This window comes from Mustela erminea, chromosome 13 (assembly GCF_009829155.1).
Source record: "Mustela erminea isolate mMusErm1 chromosome 13, mMusErm1.Pri, whole genome shotgun sequence".
Lineage (NCBI taxonomy): Eukaryota > Metazoa > Chordata > Mammalia > Carnivora > Mustelidae > Mustela > Mustela erminea.
In genome coordinates this window covers 74,984,664-75,010,300 of record NC_045626.1, presented here as the reverse complement: position 1 = coordinate 75,010,300, position 25,637 = coordinate 74,984,664, and the positions used below count along the sequence as shown (strand labels likewise).

Here is a 25,637-nt window from a genome sequence, read left to right as displayed (position 1 = left end):
CCCAAGAGCGCCTGTTTCCTCATATAGTTGACACTACTGTGTGTTATCATATTTTTCATGCTTTCAATCTGATATATATTCAATCAGAGCAAGAGAGACAGAGACTGAGAGATCATTTTTAAGGTAATGGCTCACATGATTGTGGAAGTTATCAAGTCCAAAATATCCAGGATAGGCCAGCAAGGCAGAGACCTAGAGAAGAGTCAATATTGAAGTTCAAGTCTAAAGGCCATCTGCCAGCAGAATTCTTGCCTGCTTGGGGGACATCAGTCTCTTTGTTCTATTCAGATCTTCAACTGATTGGATGAGCCCCACCCACATTAGGGAGGGTCGTTTATTTTATTTTATTTTTTAAAATTTTTTAATTTATTTGACAGACAGAGATCACAAGTAGGCAGAGAGGCAGGCAGAGAGAGAGAGGGGAAAAGCAGACTCCCCACTGAGCGGAGACCCACGATGCGGGGATCGATCCCAGGACTCTGGGATCATGACCCGAGCGGAAGGCAGAGGCTTAACCCCCTGAGCCACCCAGGGGCCCCAGGGCAGTTTATTTTACTCAGAGTCTACAGATTTAAATATTAATCTCACCCGAACACCCAGAATAATGTTTGACCAAATATTTGGGCACCGTGATCCCACCAAGTTAACCTATAAAATAAACCATCACATCCAGGGGAGATGAATTGCTGAAGTTCACATGGCCAGCCAGATGAAAGTTTTGGTCTATACCTAGAACCAAGGATCTCTTTATCTAAGCCCAGTTCAGACCTGTAGTTTTAATACTAGGAACACTTACATTTGACTTCCCAGAGTGTCCAGTTTAAGCATAGAAACCCTTTTCAACTCTACTAAACATTTAAAAATCTGAGATCGTGCTTATCCTTTACCCCGTCCCCTCTGGCCCCAGGGATCAGCTCATAAACTCATCTGGGGAGGAGGGAGGACCAGTCTCAAGAATGTGTTGCTGGGATGCCTGCGTGGCTCAGTCGTTAAGGTCTGCCTTCAGCTCAGGTCATGATCCCAGGGTCCTGGTATTGAGCCACGCTTTGGGTTCCCTGCTCTGCGGGAAGCCTGCTTCTTCCTCTTCCACTCCCCCTGCTTCTGTTCCCTCTCTCGCTCGCTCTCTGTCAAATAAAAAAAAAATAATAAAATCTTTAAAGGAAAAAGAAAAAGAATGTGTTGCCGACATCATGAGGGCCAACTGTGTGGTCAAAAGACTTCTGGGAAAAACATAACAGAAGAATGCAGGAGAGTCCTGGAGTGCTGTTTAAGGCAGAATTTACCCATTTTTGAGCCATTTTGTTACTGTTATGTGGGTTTTTTTGTTTTGGGGGGTTTTGAGGGGTAGGTGTCTATGAAACAACCACGGTAAGAAAAACAACAACAACAAAATTCTGCTAATGCTTATATCTTTCTGTTTTTATTTTCTCTGCCTGGAAATAAAAACAAGTGTTCCGGGGTGCCTGGGTGGCTCAGTGGGTTAAACCTCTGCCTTTGGCTCGGGTGGTGATCTCAGGGTCCTGGGATGGAGCCCCGCGTCGGGCTCTCTGCTCAGCGGGGAGTCTGCTTCCCCCTCTCTCTGCCTGCCTCTCTGCCTACTGTGATCTCTCTATTCCTGTCAAATAAATAAAATAAAAAAATATTTTAAAAAAGCAAGTGTTCCATTCGTGTGAAAGGATCTTATCTTCTTGTCTTTCCAGAAGAGACATATAGGCCCAAATCTGAGGAAAAAAGACACCAAGTGCTACATAGTCCAAGCTGAGAGAGCTGTCAGCCAGAGCCAGCCACTGGGGCCAGTCCTGCCCTCAGGGTTTCCTAAGAGGGGTTGGGTTGATGTGGCTTTTGATAGCGAAGGTCTCTATTAATCAGAGTGTCCCAAGGAAAATTCCATGTCAAATCCTGCATTAAGTTCTAAAAACTGGAAAGGAATTCAATACTCTTTTTCATAGTTTACCTATCTGGTAGGAAAATACAGCACAATGATAACTTTAAGAAATATTAAAAAGACTCCCGATTGGATTCTAGATCTTTCTTGTGGCTTTGTGTGACAATATGATTATAGTTTCTGAGGTCTGTCTTCTGAGACCCAGGGGAGCTAGGAGAGGGGGTGAGAAAGGTATTCAGAACAGGACTTCTCCTCTTTCTCCACATCACTCTCTCCTCTGGAGTCTGGGAGAAGACTTGGGAATCACGTTTGAGTTTTATTTATTTATTTAATTAATTTTTAAAAGATTTTTTTTATTTGACAGAGAGAGACTATTGAAATGAGACGGATCTCTGAAAGTGTCTACCTAGTTGCATTATTTAGGAACCTACTCCATGGTGTGAAAGGAGGAGGTCTGACTTAGTATAGGTGCGGGCAGTTGGAAAAATACCACTTCTGGTTTCTACCCCATGGAGTTTAGATCTCAAATAAACCATTTACCTGCAAAATAATCCCAACAGTTGAGAGATGCCAAAGGCTCTGAAAGATGACCTTGTGATTTCCCAGGATGCTGCAAATCCTTGACCCGCCCAATGGATGTTAGAGCAGGCACTGCCTTGTTCCTGGCAGCAGTCATCATCATAAATTATCATCATAAATCATCGTAAATAAGGTAATACATCCTTATTTTTAAGAACTTCTGTTAGTCAGTGATAGCCACACCCCTACTGGTTAGAGGAGCAACAAGGACCAGGCTGCAGACATTGTTAACCTCATGGAATGTGGAGTACAGATCTTCCTTGACTTGTATGGGGCTACATTCCCACAAACCCAACACAGATTGAAAATATACTAAGTCAAAAATACATTTAATACACCTACCCTATTGAACATTTCAGATTAGCTTGGCCTTCCTTAAATGGACTCAGAACACTTACATTGGCCTACAGTTGGGCAAAATCATCTAACAAAAAGCCTATTTTAGAATGAAATGTTGACTATTTCTTGTAATTTATTGACTACTGAAAGTGAGAAACAGGATGGTTGTACGGGTGCAAAGCAGCTGTAAGTGTATTGGCTGTTTACCCCCTGGTTGCCAGGCTGACTGGGAGTTGTGGCTGGTTGCCATGACACAGCACCATGAGATAGCATTGAATTGCATATTGCCAGCCCAGGAAAAGATCAAAATTCAAAATTTGAAGTAAGGTTTTGACTGAATGCATGTAGTTTTCAAACTATTGTAATGTCAAAAATCTCAAGTCAGGTCGTCATAAGTTGGGAGATAGTCTGTACTGTTATTACTTAAGGGGTCATTGCAAGCATTAAATTGAAGTTAGGCATATAAAATGGTCAAAATTTTGTGAATTGATTGACTATACTCCGTAAGTGCCAATTATTTAAGAGTCTGGTACATAGACTCGAGAGCATACTCGTAGGTTGGGATGGCAGAATATTCACTAGGCAGACTACCATGGCTATTCTCAAAATACTGTAGCAGGACCCCATTTGGAGGACCTTTTTAGGGGCTTATTGAGGTCAAAACTATTTTCATAATATCACTAAGACATATTTTTATTTTCCTTTCCCACTGTCACTCACTCATGAGTGTACCTTGGAGTTTCCAGAGGTACACAACAGTTGATGAGGTCATAGCTTCAACATCTAATGGAATGTATGCTTTGGTATTGTTGGATTTTAAAACTTTTCTCAGCCTTGATCAGTAGTTACCAAGGACTGGAGGTGGGTGGAGGAGTGGACTACAAAGGGATAGGCAGTAATTTTATTCCGGGTGAGGGGTGAAGGTTCTATATCTTGTTTGTGGTCCTCATTACATGACTATGCATTTGCTAAAATTCACAGAACCAAATAGGTAAATCTTATTCCATAAATGGTACTTCAGTTTAAAAAAAAAAAACCAAAATTATTTTTTTAAAGATTTATTTATTTGACACAGAGAGAGAGATCACAAGTAGGCAGAGAGGCAGGCGGGGGAGGGGGGGCATGGGGGGGCGGTAAGCAGACTCCCGGCTGAGCAGAGAGCCAGATGCAGGACTCTAACCCAAGACCCTGCAATCATGACCTAAGCAGAAGGCAGAGGCTTAACCCACCCAGGCGCCTCAAAATTATTTCTAGATTTCAATTTCTAACAGCCTAAATATACTTAGTTATAACCCACCTAAACAAAAGCTCTCAGTAATTTTTAAGCATACCAAAGGGTCCTGAGGCTTAAAACTTTGAGCTAAAACCACTGAGCTAAAACATTGATTTCTTTCCTAAAGCAGGTGCAATCACCTGCTCCAGAGTTGGGGAGAATGATTAAAAGGGAGTGCAAATCTCTCTGGCTCTAAGATTCTAGAAGCTGTGTTGTCAAAGTGGTAGCCACTGCCCACATGCGGCTACTGAACGCATGAAAAACACTTGGTTCAAATCGAGATGTACTTTGTACAAAAAAAAAAAAAAAAGTAAATGATCTCTTTTTTTTTTTTAAGTTTTTCTAAAAACTTTTATAAAGAAATGACAATATTTTGGACAGAGCGGGTCAAGTAAAAGGTATTGTTAATATTAATTTCATTTTTTTTTTAACGTGGCTATTAGAAAATGTGGCCTGCGTTATATTTCTACGGGACAGCGCTATTCTGGAGGCAGACTTGGCTGCCAATCTTGTTTCCACCACTTATCAGCTACTTCCTATCTCCTGTAAAGTATGGGTCACGTTAGGGCTTGAAGCTTGAATGGGACGAATGCATGTGACGTACTTAGCAATGCATGTAAGTAAACCGTAAGCTCGGTGGCTATCATGGAAGGCCTCGCGCTCTCTGGTGATGCGGTCAGAGCTGGTGATGCGGTCAGAGATGGTCCTGCGTGCTCATTAAAGGCCTTTCCTCCGCGACCTATTTACACTCTGACGACAATAACAACTAAGGGTGGCCGAGGCCTGATCCCGCTTTCGAGCGGGCCTGCCCTCTTTATAACTAAAAAAATTAAAATGGTCCCAGGAGCTGGAAGTGGGACATTTAAAATGCACGGAGCCAAAGCACAAGTTGAACACCCAGCGGGCCTGAGTCACAGGGCCTCCCTTGGTAACCGACGCTGACGCCGGTTGCTAAGCGGGAAACGGGAAAACAAGGATGTGGTCCGTCGGCTCTTGTTCTCCGGCGGCAGCTGCTTCCGGTTCTCAGGGGAGCCAGTCCTTCGTCCTACCTTCCCCAGAGGAGCTGGGACCACGGCTGCAGGTTCCGCCGCCTCGGGAACCTTCCGAGCCCTCGGTCCAGCGCGGTGGTAGTGGCGGGGGCGGCGGCGGGTCTCCCGCGCGGCCGCGATGCTGAGCACCCGGGCTCAGGCGGCGATTACCGCGGCGGACCGGGCCATCCAGCGCTTCCTGCGGACCGGGGCGGCCGTCAGGTGAGCCTCGGGGGGCGGGGCGGCCGGAGAGGCCGGGGCCAGGGTCCCCAGCCTGGGCCTGCGGCGGCCTTTCACGGCGCTAGCAGGAGCAAGCATTCCGGAGGTTCTGCGTTGGGCCCGGTTGGAGCCCCAGGTCCCGAAGCGGGACCGCGGATGAGCCTCCAGGCCCTCCATTTCTTCGGCAACGGCAATTCTGTCAGCCCTCCCCAGTGCTGTTAGCGCCCCAAATTCTCAGTGCCCTGCCCCCCACCTGCCATATCCTCTTCCAATCCTGTCCTTGTCCCCGGAACTTCCAGACACCCTCAGGCTTGTCAAAGCCTCGAATTCTGCCAGTGGCCCTCAGACCTTTCAGTGCCGCCGCGTAGGCCTTCCAGGACCCTTAATCCTTTCAGGGTACACCCAGTCCTTTTGGGCTCCCCAGTCTTGTCGTGCCCTGAGCCGCCAGCGTTCCCCAGTCTTGCCAAGCTCCCCAGTCCTGCCGTGGTTCTCACAGCCCTGCAAAGCCACCCAGGTCTGCTAGCCCTTACCCCATTTTGTCAGTACCCCTATTCCTGTCATCCTCCATCCCCCAGTCAAGCCAGGGATCCCTTATTCAATGTGGGTCTTCAGTCTGATTTGTGAATCTCTGTCTTGCAAGGGTCCCAGAACAGATCAGGACTCCTTAACCTGTAAAGGCTTCCAGTTCTGTTAAGGTCTCCCATTCCTGCTAGGAACCCCAATAGTATGGGCCCCCAGTCATGTCAGGGTCCCTCTTTCCCTTCTTTTCTTCATCCTCCCATGGGCTCCAGTCTTGACAGCTGAACACTGCGTCCGCATTATTGACCCTAAATGACTGAGACCTGTTGCTCAGCCTAGCTTCTTTCCTCTGGAACTGGAGCAGGTTTAAAGAGCTTATTATGCCAGGGCTGGGAGCCCTCAGTGGCTGTCCTGTCCAGTGCCCCCATTCTGTAGGTGGGAAACGGGTCTTGAGACGGTTTTGCCTGTGGCCTACAGCTGACCTCACAGTAGAGCTGGGGGAAAAGACAGATCTTTTTACTCCTAGACCCCACTGCTCTCCTGTGTTGTCGTTTTGCAGAGGGATGGGGGTTTCCAGAGTCACCAAATTTCGCTGGGTTTTTTGTCCATACCTTGCTGAGGACCTGGGCAAGTCCTCTCTCCCATCCGTTAGGACTCTCTGTCCTTCAGTTTCCCTCAGGAGGTTTGTGGTTTTAAGCACACACTTGGCATGAATTCAGTTCAATGCTGCCTCACTCACTTTGACCAAGTTGGCTGCACTCTAACATGAAAATTAAGATGATAGGGGCACGTGGGTGGCTCATTCGGTTAAGCATCTGGCTTCAGCCCAGGTCATGATCTCAGGGTCCTGGGATCGAGCCCAGCATCGGGCTCTCTGCTCAGCGGGGGAATTTGCTTCTCCCTCTCCTTCTTCCCTTTCCCCTGCTCTTGCTCTCTCTAAAGTAAATAAAAATCTTAAAAAAAAAAAGAAAAAGAAAGAAAAGAAAAGAAAATGAAGATGAAGATGATAATAGAACCTACCTCTGTGGGATTGTTTTTAGGATGAGATAAGATTGTCACAGTGCCTGGCATAGAGTATGCATCCTTAAATATTAGTGTTTGCTTAAGAAATTTAAAGCAGTTGTAAACTGCTTTAGAATTTCAGTAATGGTTCTTTTAACTTTTCCAGGCACTTTTGTTAATACACCTGTTGTGTGGAAGTCAGCACAATACAGCACTAAGAAATTCAAGAATAACTTTGCCGAATGCAGTTGAGATGGTTAATACTTAGTAATTGTAGTAGCTAATGTTTGTTAAGCCCTTATCTTTGCCTCGTATGCCCTAGCGCTTGTTTGATTGTCAGAACTCCGTGAAGCAGGTTTCTTGGTCGTACAGGTGACAGAGCTGAGCCTGAGAAGGGAAAATGATGCCCTAAGGAAGAGCAGAGCCTTAATTGAACCAGATTAAGGCAACTCCCCTTTCTTTTTCTTCTTCTTCTTCTTTTTTAAAAGATTTTATTTATGTATTTGAGAGAGACAGTGAGAGAGGGAACACAAGCAGGAGGAGTGGTAGAGGGAGAAGCAGGCTCCCCACTGAACAGGGAGCCTGATGCAGGGCTTGATCCCAGGGCCCTGGGATCATGACCTGAGCCAAAGACAGACGCTTAACAACTGAGTCACCCAGGCGCCTGCAACTCCCCTTTTTTAACCAAGTTCTGTGTGCATTCTCTTGACTTTGTCCCAGAGAACAAAGATTTATTTGGAATTCAGTTACCAGTTATGTGTTATATTAGTTATGATATTAGGAAGATGTTGGTTGTTGTAGACAGAGTTACTGGTATCACTAGTGACTCTGTCTTGAGTTAATGTTGACTGAGCTGAGCTCCAAAGAGTGTTCATCTGCATACATTGGAATAAGAATATATCATACACATATACATATCAAACACATCTGTCCAAGTATATATAGCATATATAGATATTCACCCACATGTTGTTTGTCTTATTTGCTGGAAATACATAACTTTGTATAAAAACTTTTAAATTGCTTAAGTGTCTTTGTGGTAAGAGAATAACTTCATTGCTTAAGCCTCAAGTTAAGACATTTTTAATTTAGTAAAGATTTAGAAGATCATTTATACTATTGTATTCCTTCTTCCTTTTTTATAATTTTTTTTTCTTTTTGTTTTTTTTTTTTTTTTTTTTTTTTTTTTTTAATTTATGAGAGACAGAGAGATAGGCAGAGGGAGAAGCAGCTTCCCCGCTGAGCAGGGAGCCTGATGCAGGACTTGATCCCAGGACACTGGGATCATGACCTGAGCCGAAGGCAGGTGCTTAACCATCTGAGCCACCCAGGCTCCCCTCCCTGTTTATTTCTAAAAGATAGATTCGTTTCTATATGTTTTCTCCAGTGTGTAATCATCCAGTAAATACTATTAGGAACCTCTTAGGTGCCAGGCATGATCTAGAGACTTGGGGTATATAAAACAGACAAAGATCCCTGCCCACAGGGACTTTGCTCTCCAGTGAGGGACACAGACAATAACTGTAGTTAATAAGTGAAGGTGATAAAAAGAAAATGCAGAACTGGGTAGAAGGGACCAGCAGTGCAGGTTCTCACTGTTGGTTAGAAGTGCAGGGGAGGGGAGAGAGAGCGAGCCATGCAGTGATCCGGGGAGCGGGGAGAGCATTCCAGGCAAAGGCCCTGACATAGCCAGTGTGGTGCCAGCATGGGAGGCAGAGTAAGGGGAAAACCTGAGATCCCCCTCTGAGTGAGACGGGGCTTCTGTGACCTGCCTTAGGCTTTAAATCCTAGTGTCTGAACATGCTGAGTTTCAAGACATAACCCTGTACTGTATGAGAATGTTTAGCTTGAACATTAGGTGTTTAGTGGGTCAGTCGGTTATTTTGATTAAATGTTATTTCTTTGTACCTGTATCTGTATTTACACGTGCTGCGTTTGGGATGAGGGAAGACGGTAAACTTATTTTCCTTTCTAGATATAAAGTCATGAAGAACTGGGGTGTTATAGGTGGAATTGCTGCTGCCCTTGCTGCGGGCATCTATGTGATTTGGGGTCCTATTACAGAAAGAAAGAAGCGTAGAAAAGGTAAGAATGAGGTTATCGCATCATAGTACGTAGACTTGACCCAAGCCCTTACTGTCCCAAAACAGTACAAAAAGAGGAGGGCATTTTTTGTTCTCTCGTATCTCCAGTTTTGGACATTGCTTCCTTTTAAGCAGAAATTATTTTTAATGACTCATTATTTTAGACCCTATTGTGCAAAGATTTCTGTTCCTTCCCCTCCAAAATCTTGAGTTTGAGACATGCTCTGTAATGAAAAAGTTCACGTGGCTTAATTGTCTAACTGTTCTTCCTCTGGTGCCTGTGTTGTTCAGTAGTACAGCTGACCGATTGTGTGACACGTTTGTGGTTTCACTGACTAGCTGCTAGTCAGCTAGTAAGAGTTGCCAGCTACCGTCTTTAATACAAAATTCTATTTCCTTATTTTGAAATGTGCCCCCTTTTGTAAATGCTACTCTACTTATGTTGCTTAAAATTCAGCTACAACAAGCAAACAAAAGAAAGGATCGGTATAGCAAAATGTTGATCATTGTTAAATCGGGGGGGTGGTTATGATTGGAGTTGATTATATAGCCTCTCGTTTTATGCATGTGTAAAAGAGAACCTTCGTAATAAAAAGTTTTTTGAAAAGATTTAAGCAGAAAAGGGAAGTATGTCAAATTTTGTGGATCTCATTGCAGAAAGACTGATCAGAATTTCTCTGGTCGTATCTTTCACACTGATTATAAGAACAAAATCATTGTTTTGGGGAGCAACAAAAGAACAATTGTTTTCTTCTGTTCTGATGCTGCTTTCTTATCAAAGGAGAGAGAGAGTGAGAGAGAGATGTTACGAAGTGTTTTGTACAAGCCGTGCCAGACACTGTGGTGGCGGTCAGAAGTAACCCATGACAGGGGACCTGTCCTTCTGTTGCTTACAGTCTTCTGAAGGAGCAGCATTAGGACCAGGCCTTGGTACAAACAGAATGCCTGGCCCCCTGATGTCTGTGGATAAGGACTTCCTGAGATTGGGATTTTTGGTGTCAGGTTCCAGTGCAAAAACCCTGGCTCCCAAGTGGGAGAGAAAGAGTTGGTCCAGTGTGATGTGCCTTTCTCTTCTTTCCCCGACGTTTTTCAGGGCTGGTACCTGGCCTTGTCAACTTAGGGAACACCTGCTTCATGAACTCCCTGCTGCAAGGCCTGTCTGCCTGCCCCGCTTTCATCAAGTGGCTGGAAGAGTTTACCACCCAGTACACCCGGGATCAGAAGGAGCCCCCCCCCCGCCAGTATTTATCCTTAACGCTGTTGCACCTCCTCAAAGGTATCTAGTTGGGAACTTCAAGGGGATTGTGTGCCTTTTGTTTTTTGTTTATTTTTTATTTTTTATTTTATTTTTTTTTTAAAGATTTTATTTTTTGTTTGACAGAGAGAAATCACAAGTAGATGGAGAGGCAGGCAGAGAGAGAGAGAGAGAGAGAGGGAAGCAGGCTCCCCGCCGAGCAGAGAGCCCGATGCGGGACTCGATCCCAGGACCCTGAGATCATGACCTGAGCCGAAGGCAGCAGCTTAACCCACTGAGCCACCCAGGCGCCCCTGATTGTGTGCCTTTTGAAAGCAGCAGCCCGGAGGGCAGGCAGAGGGTTAATAGCTTCTGTGTGAAACACAGATCATCATGGAAAAAGAAAACCAAAAAACACTGTGGGTGCAGTAGATACAAACAGCTATTAAAAAAAAAAAAAATTAAAGATGTAACCATTTGTTTTTGAAAATTGTCAGTGTATTAACAGCTTTTTAGGGACGAGAACAAATCCACTGCCACTTAAGCATTTTGGTTGTAAGAAGTACTCTGGCTTATTAAAGTTTAGAAAAAAGAAGTGTCTTAGACTAAGCGATAAGGTAGTTCACAGAAGAAATAGTACAGACTGTATTTAGGTAGATGGGAAGAGTATCTAACAGGCACTCGGATATGCAACTTGGCTGTCATCAAAGATATAGAAATAACCTTAACAGTGAAGTTATCATTGTGCTGCCTGTCAGCAAAGACTGAAAACTCCACAGACCTGCCCAGCTGTTGGACAACATGTTCACATGTGCTGGTGGCAGGGCGACACAGGGCCAGCTTTATGGAGAGCAGCTTGGAACGACACGGTACTAGCTTGCAAAGTGTCCAGTACCATCTGACCTGGGAATTCCATTGACCATGATTGACACTAGCCTGAAATGGAGTTGTAAGAGCCCACGAGCTCCGGAGTGGTTGACTAGGGGTGCTGAGCCAAGGGAGTCACTGTTATACAGGCTTCGCATGGGTTTGAAGAGGTCACCCGTCCACCTTCATTTTTTTTTTTTTTTTAAGATTTTATTTATTTATTTGACAGAGAGAGATCACAAGTAGATGGAGAGGCAGGCAGAGAGAGAGAGAGAGAGAGAGAAGCAGGCTCCCTGCTGAGCAGAGAGCCCGATATGGGACTCGATCCCAGGACCCTGAGACCATGACCTGAGCTGAAGGCAGTGGCTTTAACCCACTGAGCCACCCAGGCGCCCTCCACCTTCATTTTTAAACCAGCTTTTTGCCTGTATAACTAATTTTTCCTCCCATAACATCTCTTCACATCCTGAGGACATTCCACAGAACACAATTGGGGAAATGCTGGGATGTGTGCAAAGATTTTCCAACACCTGGTTACAAAGGAAAGCAGGGGAGGGGGTCCCACAGGAGAATGATTAAGCAGTCACTGGAATATTATGTAGCCATTATGAATTCATCTTTGCCAAGTGTTTTTTGTTGTTGATGTTTTTAATGTGGGACACGCATAGGCTATAATGTTAAGTTTAAAAGAGCGGTGTTCGAAATATGTTGTATTTGACTTCAGCAAAGCAAAGATTTCCACAGATAGAGGCTGGACAGGAAAACACCAAAACATTCACCTTGGCAGTTTTGGTCTTGTGCAGCTGACAGTTTGGAAACCTTAAAACAAAACAACTGTATTTCTTTTTTTTTTTTTTTTAATTATTATTATTCTGTTTTAAATTTTTTTTTTAATTTTTATTAGCATATAATGTATTATTCGCTCCAGGGGTACAGGTCTGTGAACCATCAGGCTTACACACTTCACAGCACTCACCATAGCACATACCCTCCCCAATGTCCATAACTCAACCACCCTCTCCCTCCCCCCCTCCCCCCAGCAACCCTCAGTTTGTTTTGTGAGATTAAGAGTCTCTTATAACAACCGTATTTCTAAAGCTCTCAACAGTAAGCATATATCCCTCTCACAGTCAGGAAAAAAACTGGATTTAGAAAACACTCGGTTCACTGTTGCTTTGCAGAGATGTGTTCCCAGGTGATCTCAGCTGTGTCTTCTGTATTACAGGCAATTTGAAAGTAATTTCTTCTGCTCCCCTGTTGTAAGCAAGTACCGTCCCAGAGCAGAAAGCTGAAATGTGGGCAGTACAACACAGGTTGAGTACCTGTCCCAGCATGACCGCTGGTCTTCCCTCTTCACATGCGTGACCCCGGGCTGGGAACTGGAGCCGCGCTACACCTCGAGTCTAGGCTCCCTTCCCTGTCTCTGTTTTTCAGGGTCGTTTATTTTGGGTCTTAGAGATAATTTTTAATTTCACAAGTAACGCTTGAATACACTCTGCTGCTAAAATTTAAAGCATCACGCATAAAGTGACAGTTCCCCTTTATCACTGCCCTGCTCCCATTCCCCTCATTTCTTTCCAAAGAAAAATACAAATGTATCCTTCCAGACCATTTTCTTTGCACTTAAATATGCTTCTAAGCTCCCGTAGAAATTATATATTGTTTTGTTTATGTTTTTTCATAACCAAATAGCATAATGGTGCAAGAGTGTCTGTTTTAGCACACATAGCCCTACCTCATTCGTTTTTTTCTCTTTGTGAGTTTATCGGGCTTATATCTTCTGTGGGTTGCCTGCTCATTCCCACTGGACACTTTTTAAAAATTATGGTAAAATATCCATAACATAAAGCAGGTACCATCTTAACCATTTTTAAGTGCATGTTTGGGTAGCATTTTGAGTACCTTTGCATTGTTGGGTAACCGAACCCACTCTTCTCTTCACCAGAACTTTTCCATCATCCTGTCCTGAAACTGTGTCTATTAAGCAGTGACTTCCCATTCTCCTCAGTCCCCAGATCCTGGAAGCCACAGTCGTACTTGCTGTCTATGAGTTTGATTCTGTATCTCCCAGAGTGGAATCCTCCAGTGTTTGTCCTCGTGCTTCTGGCTTATTTCACTCAGCATCATGTCCTTGAGGTTCATCCACGCTGTAGTGTGGGGCAGAATTCCATTCCTGTTTAAGGCTTCAGAGGAATAATACCCCATTGTGTGTACATGTGGCATTTTGTTTGTCCATTCATAAGTCAAGGGACATTTGTGTGGTTTCCCCCACTGGCTACTGTGAATAATGCTTCTGTGAGCATGGCTGTACAGATTTCTATTGATGTTCCTGCGCCTAATTCTTTTGGGGTCTATACCTAGAAGCGGAATTACTAGATCAGGTGGAAATTCTGTTTAATTCTTTTGAGGACTTGTCATGCTGTTTTCCAGGGCAGATGCACCATTTTGCCTTCCCCTGACAGTGCACGCAGTGCTCTAACTCTCCACATCCTCGCCAACACTTGTTATTGTCTGTCTTTTTGACAGTAGCAGTCTTGGGTGTGAGGCGATCATCTTGTTGTGGTTTTTGATCTGCATCCCTACTGAGAAGTATTGTTGAGCAGGAGTTTTCCTGTGTTTCTCGCCATTTGTATAGTTGTGTTTTTTGTGTTTGTTTTCATTTTGTAAATGTCTACTCCAGTCCCTTCTCCATTTTTGAATTGGGTTGTCTGTGTTTTTATTGTTATGTCTTAGGCACTCTTAATATGTTCTGGATATCGGTCCCTTATACGTGCGATTTGCAAACCTCGTTCTCTTTCACAGTTGCACAGTATCCATAAGATACTATTATTTAGCTATTTGTTTGCCTCCGGGGCCTTGTTGTCATAAACGGGCTACAGTGAATGTTCTTATTTGCGCCCATAGTTCATACAAGCCTTTGTTTCCCTAGAATAGATCCTGAGAGAGATACTAGGATATGAATTGTAGGATATGAAAAGTCGTAGATATTGCCAAATCGTCCCACAGCATTTTGGGCAAAATTAGGCTAAAGGGGACAGTAAAATTTTCCTTTGGAGGAAAAAAGCCAACTGACAGGCTACACTGAGGAGTGTAGGAGGAGAAAGGGAAGTACAGTTGCCTTCTGAAAAGGCTCCCTTTATTCTGGAGGATAAAAGTCTGAAACCAGGCTAGATCTGCCCTGGTAAGACAGGCCTCAGGACTTAGCACTGGCTACTGGGCTGCTGCTGCTCCCCGCGTTACCCCCCAGAGGCACCACCACATTCAGATCCGGATGGAGGTTGCTCAGAACCTCCCAAGTCAGAGCCTGAAGTAGTCAAAGGAATGTCTCAAGTTCACCAACTGTAGATCAAAAAGAAGAAATAGGCTAGCTTCATTTTCCCAGAGTTAATTGCATTTGGGAAGCTGCCCTGAGGTGGCAGGCCCCAGTATTTTTTTTTTTTTTAAGATTTTATTTATTTATTTGACAGAGATCACAAACAGGCAGAAAGAGAGGAGAAAGCAGTCTCCCCGCGGAGCAGAGAGCCCGATGTGGGGCTTGATCCCAGGACCCTGGGATCATGACCAGAGCCAAAGGCAGAGGCCCTACCCACTGAGCCACCTGACGCCCCTGGCCCCAGTATTTTTATCTTCCATACTCTAGCAGTCGTGGTCCAGTGAAATTTACTGTGGTGGGGGCCAGCAAGATCAGGAAATCAGCAAACTATGGTGTGCCGACCATGTCTGCCCCACTGCATGCTTTCGTCAATAAAGTTTTATTGAAACATTCGTGCCCATTTACTTGCTCTTTATGGCTGCTGGGATGCTATGATAGCAGAGTTGAGTAGCTGCTGCAGAGCCCGCAAAGCCAAAAATGTCTTTTGTCTGACCCTTGACAACATTTGCCAATCCTTGATCTAGCTGTAACTATAATGTAAACTCATAAGCCCATCACACTTGTGTTTTTGTTCATTAGGCTTGATTCCTACTTATGACTAAAAAGTAAACTCAGGGGCACCTGATTGGCTCAGTCGGTTGAGTGTCTGGTTCTTGATCTTAGCTCAGGTCTTGATCTCACGGTCATGAGTTCAAGCCCCGTGTTGGGCTCTACACTGGCCCTGGAGCCTACATGAAAGAAAGAAAAGTAAACCCCACAGCAGTCCCCTTCAGGCTGCCACATATGGCTTGGTGCTTTACCGTGATAATCAGAAACTCCAGGGCGGACGGACATAAGCGAAGGCCCTGTGGCCTCAGAGAGAGTCCAATAGAGGCGAGTCAAGCATTGAGTGTGGCTTGGACTAGATGAAATGTTTAAGGGCCCTTCTGCCCTCAGAGTTGTGAGTTAAAACCATTTCATTCAGTAGAAATCTTACAACAGTTTATATCGAGACAGTAATTCAAAAAGCTGAAGCCGGTTTCTTCATTTAAATGCTACAGGCTCATGAAAAAAATCACATTCACTCAGGAAACACACAGTGCCTAACAGCCCTCTAAGCCTTGGGTAAAGCTACAGAGAGGAATAATGAAAGAGCTGTAATTCCAAGGTGAATTTTACAGTGAGATGCTTAATTAGCTTTGATATGTTGTGGGGGGTACATTTCCTGGTTTGTTGTTTCGCCAGAGAATCTAACAATTGCCTTTCTGCTTTCCAGCTCTGTCCTGCCAAGAAGTCACCGACGATGAGGTCTTAGATGCAAGCTGCTTGTTGGATGTCTTAAGAATGTACAGATGGCAGATCTCTTCCTTTGAAGAACAGGTGAACACCCCATTCAAAATCCTGCCCACTCACTCACGCGTTGGGGCCTGTGCTAGCAATGAGGGCTGAAAACCAGCCTCGATGCTGCGGTATGAGGAATAAATGCCAGTGTTGAGCTTGCACTTGCCTCGCCTGAGTGTACATTTCTCTGGCAGTTTAGTATTCTGGGACCAGATCATGAACTTTGTTCCTGTTCTCGTGGTCAGGAAAAAGACCGCTGTTTTTGGTTTTGTTTTTGTTTTCCCAGTGGGTGGAAGGTTAACAGGATAGGGTTTGAACAGTTGCCAAAGAGCGAGCCTCTGTTTGGTCCTTGAGTGACTTTGCACTTGATTACCTGGGTCCTTTGGAGAGCAGCAAGCAGGTGGCTTTACCGTAGAAGCAGAGAGAGATTCAGGTGAGACCCTTTTTTGAACCACATCCTCATTTTAAAAAAAAATCTGTTTTTAGAGGCTAGATTAATTGAAGTGGCCCCCGGCCTTGAGCAGGTGTACTGGGAAACCCCAGGGCCTTCCTCCAGCCCCTCGGACCCGTTTTTGCACAACTACAGATTCACTGCCCTTTTTGGTCCTGGCCACCGTCGTCGTCCTTAGAGCGCTAGTCTGGACAGTGAGTCTGGCCGAAGCTGAGATGGTGAAGTTGTAGGGACAGGTCATCTACCGTCCTCCCTGGCCACATTCCAGGCCGGCTTCGGCCAGCTCTGTGTTGGGTGCTCCTGCCTCCGCTGTCCAGACAGCGGACCTGAGAAATGGGAGACGGCCTTTAGGCCCCCAAAGGGTGGGCTGGGAGTGAAAAGCATTTAAAAATGCTGGAAGGTGAAGTGGGAAGCCTTTCCAGCTCCCCTTATTTTTAAAGACTACCTCTGTTTCCATCCTAGGCTGAAGCCAAGCAGGTGTTCCTTTTTAAACACAGTATTGATGGTTTCAACTCTCTTACAGTGTGTCTCGATGAATCCCTTGTCTATTGAAATGTTTTTCCATTTAGAAAATGCGTACTAAATCCTCCTCTGGTAGCTGACAGGATTTAGCCTCGTTTTCCTCTCCCTAAACTGAGTGAGTGACTGCGATTTAGTCCCAAGGACATCAGGTCCTTTGTCTAAGTCCTGCTCTTCTGTCAAGGACCCGCCGATGTCCCCATTCCTCTTGGGAAGTGTTTCCAGCAGCTTCAGCCTGCAGTCATCACCGAGCCACTCAGTGCTGTGGTGTGCTTGGAAAGAGGCAGGCGTGGCCAGCCATCGGCCTCCTCCCGCCTGGCCTGGGGCCTGTGCGCATCTTCATCATCACTGATCTGGTCAGTCAGCGGCAGACTCGCACTCCCACCCACTTTTCGGAGCTAGAGCTGTGGGGGACATACCGGGCCGGGTGCTGGACGCGTGTGACTTCTCTGCATTCATCCGCATGGCACACCTGTAAGGACTCACTGTTACTGTCCCCATCTTGCCGAGGAGAACACTGAGGTTCAGAGAATCCCAGAGTTACACAGCTGTTGTGCCGCTTCCAGTCGGCGACGAGAGAAGAATTAGGCACAAACAAGTCAGCTGCAAAAGACTGGGAGGAGGGGACAACAGTCGAAAAGGACGGCTGCCACGAGCAACTCCACAGTCTCACTTTTATTGGATAGAAAACAATAGCCAACAGAAGGATTGATGAAGGTCAAACGTTCGTCACGTCTTGCAGGCAAGCAAGGAGGAGGGTAAGGTTTAGAGTTAACCAAGCACAAAGGACTCATCTAACTAACAACGGGCACTTCTGGGAAGAGAAAGGAGCCACAACGAAAAAGGGAAGCAGGCGGTTTTTGTTCCACCCTGAGCTGACCGGGCGTTCCCCGGTGCTCGGCTTCCCTGAAGCAGGCGGCGTTCCGCCCTGAGCGAGCCGGGCATCCCCAGCTGCCCAGCTTCTGTGGAGGGGCAGCGTTCCGCCCTGAGCGAGCCAGGCATCCCCAGCTGCCCAGCTTCACGGTCGTACATCATCCTTCTCCTCAAAGACCTGTTGTCAGTATCAGTATTTTTTAAGGCCATGTCTAAATGTGCTTGGCAACTAGTAAAATCCTCCAGGGGTTACATTTAAGTAACAAATTGTTCCGAGGGGCAGCAGCACTGTTGAAGTGGCAGAGGCAGGATTTGGGCCACTCTGGTGCAGAAGTGCACAGCGAAGCTACCCTCTGCTTCAAGACATTCCTTGTCTCAAGGCCAAGTAGTTCCTGGGCCAACAGGGATAGAATAGGGTTTGGGTCTGACTCCAGCCTATCTTGGGATTCTTCTCTTTGGTGAACCCCTGCTCCTACTTCAGATGCCTTGTCTGCTAGCCTCCCTGGAAGAGCCAGTCCACCTTCAGGCTTAGCGCCGCTGCTAGATCACTAGCCAGGCTGCCCCATCTACCCCTGGGTTGTGAGTCTCTCCAGAGCCTTGCCTCATTTATGTTTGAACCTCCCATCACTCTCTTGCTGACTGCTGTCCTAGCCTGGGAGGGATTCATGGGTACACGCGGCAGATGTTTGTGGAATGCCTGCCTCAGGTGGGGCCTGTTGAGGGCCTGGGGTCGTGGTGGCGAATGGGACTTGCTGGGCTCCTGCTCCCAGGGAGTTCATATTCTAGCAGAGGACTGTGGATAGTAAAGAGGTCATTTCAAGATCCACTAACAAGAAGAAAAGTGTGCTGATGTGCCAGTGTGAGCTGGGGGGCCTAGAGCTGGGGGTGGGGGGGAGAGAAACAGTGCAGAGACTCCCTTAGGTAGCGAAGGCTCTTCTGGAGACGTGAGGTTTTTGCTGAGACCTGAAGTCTGAAAATGAGGGAGGCCTGTGAGGAGCTTCAGACGGGACCTCGAAGGGTGAGAGGACCTCGAAGGGTGAGAGGATACCAGGTTTGGGGAAGGGCAAGGGGGCCGGCATGGCTGCGGCCAGGGGCGGGAGGGCAGTCGCGGGGAGGGCTCAGACAGCGGCAAGGGGCAGATTGTGTGGGCCCCCGGGTGCCCTGGGCCGGAGTTGGGCTTCTGTTCTGTGTGTGGTGGGGAGCCACTGGCGGCCTGGAACAGGGACTGCTGTGCCCTGGTCTGTGTTTGAACAGGATGTGCTGTACCAGGGAGACCGTAGTGGGGCAGAGGGAGCAGACAGGAAAGTCAGGAGGCCATTGCAGGCATCCGGGCTGCTGATGGCCTGGCTCAGACTGGGGTTGAGGCAGGGGAGACAGAGTCCTCTGAAATTTGGGGTGTGTGTTGGAGGTAGAGGACCCCCCCCCCCACCAGCTGCACCGGCAGAAGGTGGAAGGGGAAGGCTTGTGTCAGGGAGGGGCCTTGCAGGAGGGTCTCCTTCAGGACATGCCTTTCCAGCAGAAATTTGAAGGATGAGAAGGAGGCAACTGTTGAAGATGGGGCGGGAAGAGCAGGCCCTTCGACGGGAACGTGTGTGCTGGCTCACCGTCGAAAGCCGAAGAATAAAGGCATCTACCTCTTAAAAGATCACCCTGGTGACCGCAGGGGGAGCACAGCTCTCAGTGCCTCCAGAATTCCGGGGAGGAGAGACCCGCCCATCCCTGAAGAGCCAGGGATGGTTTTGGCTTTTGGGGAGAGCAGCCCCCTGCCATATGATAAACAATTCCATGTCCAGGTGTGTGCCCCAAAGAACTGGAAGCCAGACTCCGGCGGATACTCGTGCACCCATATGCATAGCTGTACTATCCACGACCACTGAAGGTCGAAGCAGCTCCATGTCCATCAGCGTAGGAACAGATACACAAGATGTGGGGGGGGGGGGGTACGCGCACACGTGTGTGCATGCGCACACATGCAATAGAATATATATGCCTATATGTGCTTAGGTATTTATATACACACACAAAGGAATATTACTCAACTTCATGAAGGAAGGAGATGCTGACACAGTCTACACCGTGGGTGAGCCTCACAGACTTCGAGCCAGTGGAGCCAGTCATGGAAGGACAAACACTATGATTCCTTGTGCAAGTTCCCACAAGGAGCCAAACTGCTGGACACAGAGGTGGCTGCCAGGGAGGGGGTGGGGTCAGAATTATATGGGGACAGAGTTTCGGTTGGGAAAGCTAGATGAGTTATGCTGATGGTCACACAACAGTGTGAGTGTGCTTCACCCCACAGGGCTGTGTGCCTAAAAACAGGCTCAGAGGGCAGCTTGGATGTCGCATGTGTGCTTTACCACAGTAAAGCAGTCCAGTGGAGTGGAGGTCAGGGCCATGTTGACAAAGCTGAAACAGGCTCAGAGACAGCTGGTGTGAAGGCAGCCCCCCCAGCCCCAGCTCGGTCTCCTCTCTCCCCTTGGACCCCTTAGTTGAGGGCCTTTGGGGTGAAAATGTCTGGGATATAAAGTTCCATTTAATAGGCTGAAGCTTGAGAAGGTGGAAAGCAATTCTGCCCTCTTAGCTGCAGGATTCTGCCTGGCGGTGCACCCAGGGCCCTGTCGGGCGTCTCTGAAGCTGCTTTGCCCTTTGACAGGATGCCCACGAGTTATTCCATGTCATTACCTCGTCCCTGGAAGACGAGCGGGACCGGCAGCCCCGGGTCACCCATTTGTTTGATGTGCATTCCCTGGAGGTAAGCCCATAGTAGTTCCAAGACGTGTGTGTGGTTTGTGCCTGTTTCACGGGGATGGATAGGGAACACAAGTAGAGTCCTTGTACGACTCTAAACTCGGAAGTAAGTCTCAGTAAAAATCAAGAGTCGGCGTGGGGCTGGGGGATTGTCTTTAGCTGCAACCTTTGTAGTTGGTGACTTTGGTTAGGGGTGTCAGGGCTCTTTAAAATGATTTCATTACTGCAATTTGTCTTGGCTTGGAGAAGAAAAGGTATTTTTCCCTCTATTTAATGCAGGGAACAAGGAGCCACAGGAATGCTAAATGAATCCTCATTTCCCTGGAACATGATAAATATTAGGGAGTTGATAAAAGTTAACTAATAAAGGAGTAGGGAGGAATGTTCCAGAGACAGGAAATGTGTTTTCCATTTAATGAAAGATTGGGTATGGTTACCAGCCAGAGAGACTCATTAGGGCTTCTATTAGGATCTCTAGTTAAAAACTGGATTTAAGTGGTGCAACCAGCAGGGAAACTCGTAAGCTTTAGGAGCAGGGTGAGGGGGAATAAAAGGGATCGCAGCTGGATTTTCAGTCTGGTTTTTTTCTTTTTTCCCCTATAGCAGCAGCCAGAAATAACTCCTAAACAAATAACCTGCCGCACAAGAGGTAATCATTCCCCTTGAACTAGAACATGTAAGATGGGTACTTTTGAGATGTGACAGTGATTTGCTTGTTTAAAACAACAGCTTTTTTCTGGGGACATCCAGTCCAGCTGGAACTGTGTGTACTTGCAGAGGAGTTTGGGTTTTACAGACAGCTCTACCTTGTTCCCTTGGGCCATCTTGAATTGTTCCCTCACACCTTGCTGTTTTCCGCCTGGAAAAAAAAGCAACGGACTTATTTCTACTTCCAACAAGGGTTTCCTTTTACCTTCTTGAACTGATCTCATGAGAAGCTCCTTAAGCTGAAACTGCCATGTCCTCAGCAGGTGATCACAGGCCTCGTTAGGAGGAGATTGTTTTTTTCTTAAGACCTAAACTTAAGGGGGGAAAAAGAAAAAGACATGTGAATTCCGTTATGCATCACTAGTAATAACAGTGACTATCTTTTCAGGCCCAAACTGTGTGCTGCGCCCTATAGCGTCTCATTTAAGCCTCACAGCAGTGGTGTGAAGTTGATCGTGGGGATAATGAGTTAATAATTGTTCCCATTTCCAGTGAACCAAGGTTCACAGAGATGAAGTCACTTCCTGAGTCATAAAACTAATGAGAAGCAAAGCCAGGACAGAGCCCAGGGCTGCCTGACTGTAGGGCATGTGTTTCTGACTAGCCTACCATACTGTTGATTACTCCATCTCCCATCTTATAAAAAAAAAAAAAAATTTTTCCAGTTTTTCAGAACTTGCTTACTCTGATGATTTTTGGAAGTTTATTTCACTTTCTGGAGTATTCTGTCATGGTGTCCTTCCTTGGACATCTAAACATCCTTCCTTGGACATCTAAACATCTTAAATATCTAATAAATACATTATTCAATACCAGTTCCTTTTTTAAATTTAATTTTGTTTCAAGTCTTTATTTAAATTCAAGTTAGCTAACATATAGTACAAATTCCTTTTTTAAATGGGCTATACCCATTATATAGAAACCACATCGAAGGACTTGCATAAATTTTCCTGTGAATGGGATGGGTTGTCTTTTTGATGGAAGTCCATAAGGAAAGCTCTTTCAGTTTACTTTTCAGGAACATTTATTTCAAAGAGGGAGTTGCTACCAAATACTAAGAAGGCTGGTGAGTTTTGAGGTTGGTGCCAAGGTGGCACACAGCAAGACATGTTCTGTGTTCCAGGCTCACCTCACCCCACGTCCAATCACTGGAAATCTCAGCATCCTTTCCATGGAAGGCTGACGAGCAACATGGTCTGCAAACACTGTGAACACCAGGTAAATACAGTACCAGTGCTTGCTGTTTTCTGGAGAGGTTTTCTTTCAACTCAAGACTTGGGAAGCATCTGTAGAGTGTGGACTGATGTTGGTAGACGGCGTTTGTGGTCGCCTGGCTCTGCTTACTTCATGGATAGACCGCCTCCCTTTACTCAGTGCCCGCATGTCCTTTGACTCTCCTTGGCATCTTCTGCACTGAGAGCAGCAGACCTGAGTCGTGAGGTTGGGTCTACACTGACAGTAGACAACAGATTCTGTTGTTCGGTGGGGTTTGGGTTTTGTTTTGTTTTTTGACCTTTTTTTTTTTTTTTTTAAAGATTTTATTTATTTATTTGTGAGAGAGAGCATGAGAGAGGGGAAGGTCAGAGGGAGAAGCAGACTCCCTGCGGAGCTGGGAGTGAAGTTGTGTGAAGTGGTGTGAAGTTGATCGTGGGGATAATGAGTTAATAATTGTCCCCATTGTCTCTGGGCTCCTGACCTGAGCCAAAGGCAGTGGCCCAACCAACTGAGCCACTCAGGTGCCCTAATTTTGACATTTTAATGTAACTTTTTATTAGGAAAGTTTCCAACATAAATACAAAAATAGAGAATTGTGTAACTATCATCTCAATAAATTTTAGGATATCTTCAGCCTCCCTACCTCCCGGCAAAAGAACCCCTGTATCCATTAGCAGTTACTCTCCATTTCCCCCACTCTTCTAGCCTTAGGCGACTACTAACCCACTTTCAGTCCCTGTAGTTGTGTATTCTGGATATTTCGTATGCATGCAATCATACAATACTTGGTTCTTGACTAGCTTCTTTCACTCAGCATCATGACTTTCTTTCATTCCATTAACATGGTGAATTGCAGTGATTGTTTTTTCTAAGGTTAAACTAGCTTTGTGTTTCTGGAATGAACACTTTACTGTGAGTACTTTGTGTCTGTCTCTGAGGACTATCAGTCTTAACAGTTTTCTCGTCATGTCTTGTCAGGTTTTGTTACGGGGATCATACTACCCTCATAACGTGAGTGGGGAAGTGTTCCTTCCCCCATTTCCTGAAAGACTTTGGTTAAGATTGGTATTATTTCTTCCTTAAATTAAATCTTCCTTAAATCTGCTAGAATTATCCATTTCTTTTTCTTTTTTTAGTTTTATTTTTGCAGAATTTCGTATAAGACTTTGCTGTTAGGTACATAGACATTTACTAATGATGAGTTGACTCTCACTGTCTTGATAAAATGTCCCTTTTTCTCTCTGGTAAATATTTTATCTTTGTCCTGGAGTCTGTTTTGTCTGATTAATTTCCATCTAAGTAGTGTTTCTTTCTTCCCTTTTTTTTTTGTAATTTAATTAATTAATTTATTTGAGAGAGCGCGGGGGGGGGGGGGGTGGGAGTGGGCAGATGGAGAGGCACAGACAGTCTCTCCAGCAGACTCCGCTGAGTGTGGTGCCTGAGGCAGGGCTCAATCTCACAACCCCGAGGTCATGACCTGAAATGAAATCAAGAGTTAGGTGCCCCTAATTAGGGTTTTTATAGGATATCTCTTTCTCTTGTCTTACTTTTGATCCAACTTGGGCCTGCACTATCCTCCACCTAGATCTTCCCCTTCGTCTCCCTGCATGGTGAAACGGTAAGTCAGCGGTGACTTCGGCAGGGGCGCCCACATGCCTGCCTTGCTTTCTTCCAGCTCGTCACTTGAAAGCGCTGTTCTCTTGCCTTCTGGCCTCCAGCTTTTTGGACGCATTTCCAGCATCATTCACATCATCCTCCTTTACGTGACATCTCGTTTTTCTCTCTCTGCCAGCTTGTAAGATTTTCTCGCTACTTTTGAGCTTCAGCAGTTTGTCCGCCCTGTGCCTAGGTATCATTTTCTTTGTATTTGTTTGGAATTTGCTGAATCTCATAATTCTGTACCTTTTATGGTTTTCACCAAATTTGCACATTTGGGGGGCCATTATTTTTTCCCAAAACGTTATGTGTACCCCATTCTCTCCTCATTGGTCCACTTGGTATTGTTTCACAACTCACTGAGGCTTGGTTCACTTATCTTCAACCTCTTTCCTACACATCCTTCAAATTGGGTAAGTCTGTGGACTTATCTTCAAGTTCATAGCCTCTGCTCTGTCTTCACTCTGCTTGTCCAGCAAACATTTCTTCCTTCCTTCCTTTCTTTCTTTCAAGATTTTACTGATTTATGAGAGAGGGAACATGAGAGCAAGCACCAGAAAGGCAGAGAGAATGGGAGAAGCAAACTCCCCACTGAGCAGGGAGCCCGATGCGGGGCTCGATCCCAGGACCCAGAGATCATGACCCAAACTGAAGGCAGAGGCTTAACCCACTGAGCCACCCAGGCGCCCCTCAGGGAACTATTCGTTTCAGTTATTTTTCTTAGTTGTTTAATATCCATTTGGTTCTTTATAGTTTCCATTTATCTGTTTCCATTTATCTAAGACTCTCCATTTGTCCTCCACCAGGACTAAATAACTCTTCCTTTGTGTCTTTGAGCTTACTTGTCACAATTCTCTTTTAAGGCCCTCATGTTAATTTCAGTATCCAGGTCATCCATGGGATCCTTCACCATGGGTCATATTTTCCTTTTCGCACTGTATGTCTAGTAATTTTTTTTTTTGCATATTTAACATTGTAGTAGAGACTTGGATTCCGTTATATTTCTCTGAAAAATAATGAATTCTGTTCCAGTGTGCAGTTGACTGGGCTGAGCTCAAAGCCAAACTGTTTTCCCCATGTCGGGCAGCAAAATCTCGGGGCAATTTTTCAGCTTCTTGATTGAGTTTTTTGGCTAGACTCTGGGGGTTTCCCTGTGTGGGTGTGCACACTTGCGTGTCCGTGTCTTGGAACTGGGTAGGGTTTGTACATTGATCTGGGGCCTCATCCTCTCTGTGGCTGCCCTCTTTCTGGGATTTCCCCCAGCCTCTGTACCAGCCTGGGCTCTGTCTTCTGAGACCTCCATCCTGTGAGAATGCAGCTTTCTGCCACCTGATACTAAACAGCATAGGCTGGGGAGTTCCCTCAAGCAAAAAGTCACACAGTGCAAATCTCTCTGTAAAGTTCCTGTTTTCCCAGGACTTGGCAGTAGCTCTCCAGTCATCCGAATGCTTGTGTTTTGTTTTGGTCCAGAATTTCTATGCATTATCTCAAGGACAGCTAGTCTAGCTAAGCTACTTTGCCATCACCAAAAGCAGCAATTTTTACCCTGTTTTATCATCTGGATTTTTTGCAGTTAATAACATAATAGGTGTGTCTTTCTGTACACTCACACACTCCTACTGTGCTATTTGGAACAGAGCGTGCTCTTCTGTGGATATGATGTAATTCATTTAATCGTTCCCTAGAAATTTCAACTATTCACATTTTGCTGCTCTAAATAATGCTGGGATGAACATCCTTACAGT

The 25,637-nt window shown here is 45.8% G+C and overlaps 1 protein-coding gene across 8 annotated transcripts in view; it reads left to right on the top strand.

Moving 5' to 3' along the window:
* Positions 1–5,086: 5,086 nt before the first annotated feature.
* USP30 (ubiquitin specific peptidase 30) overlaps positions 5,087–25,637 on the top strand; it is a 28,756-nt gene continuing 8,205 nt past the window's right edge. For 5 of the 8 annotated variants that reach the window (XR_004278015.1, XR_004278012.1, XR_004278014.1 and 2 more), the window contains exons 1-7: positions 5,090–5,326; positions 8,820–8,929; positions 10,022–10,204; positions 15,658–15,761; positions 20,219–20,317; positions 20,917–20,962; positions 22,145–22,239. Coding sequence is in view for 4 of the 8 variants with exons in the window: in XM_032310255.1 (XP_032166146.1) it covers positions 5,244–5,326; positions 8,820–8,929; positions 10,022–10,204; positions 15,658–15,761; positions 20,219–20,317; positions 20,917–20,962; positions 22,145–22,239 (720 nt within the window). In the remaining 4 variants the exon portion in view is untranslated. Of the gene's footprint in view, positions 5,327–5,748; positions 5,838–8,819; positions 8,930–10,021; positions 10,205–15,657; positions 15,762–20,218; positions 20,318–20,916; positions 20,963–22,144; positions 22,240–25,637 lie in introns of those variants that run through there. The other 3 variants (XM_032310256.1, XM_032310257.1, XM_032310258.1) reach the window with 3 other exon arrangements.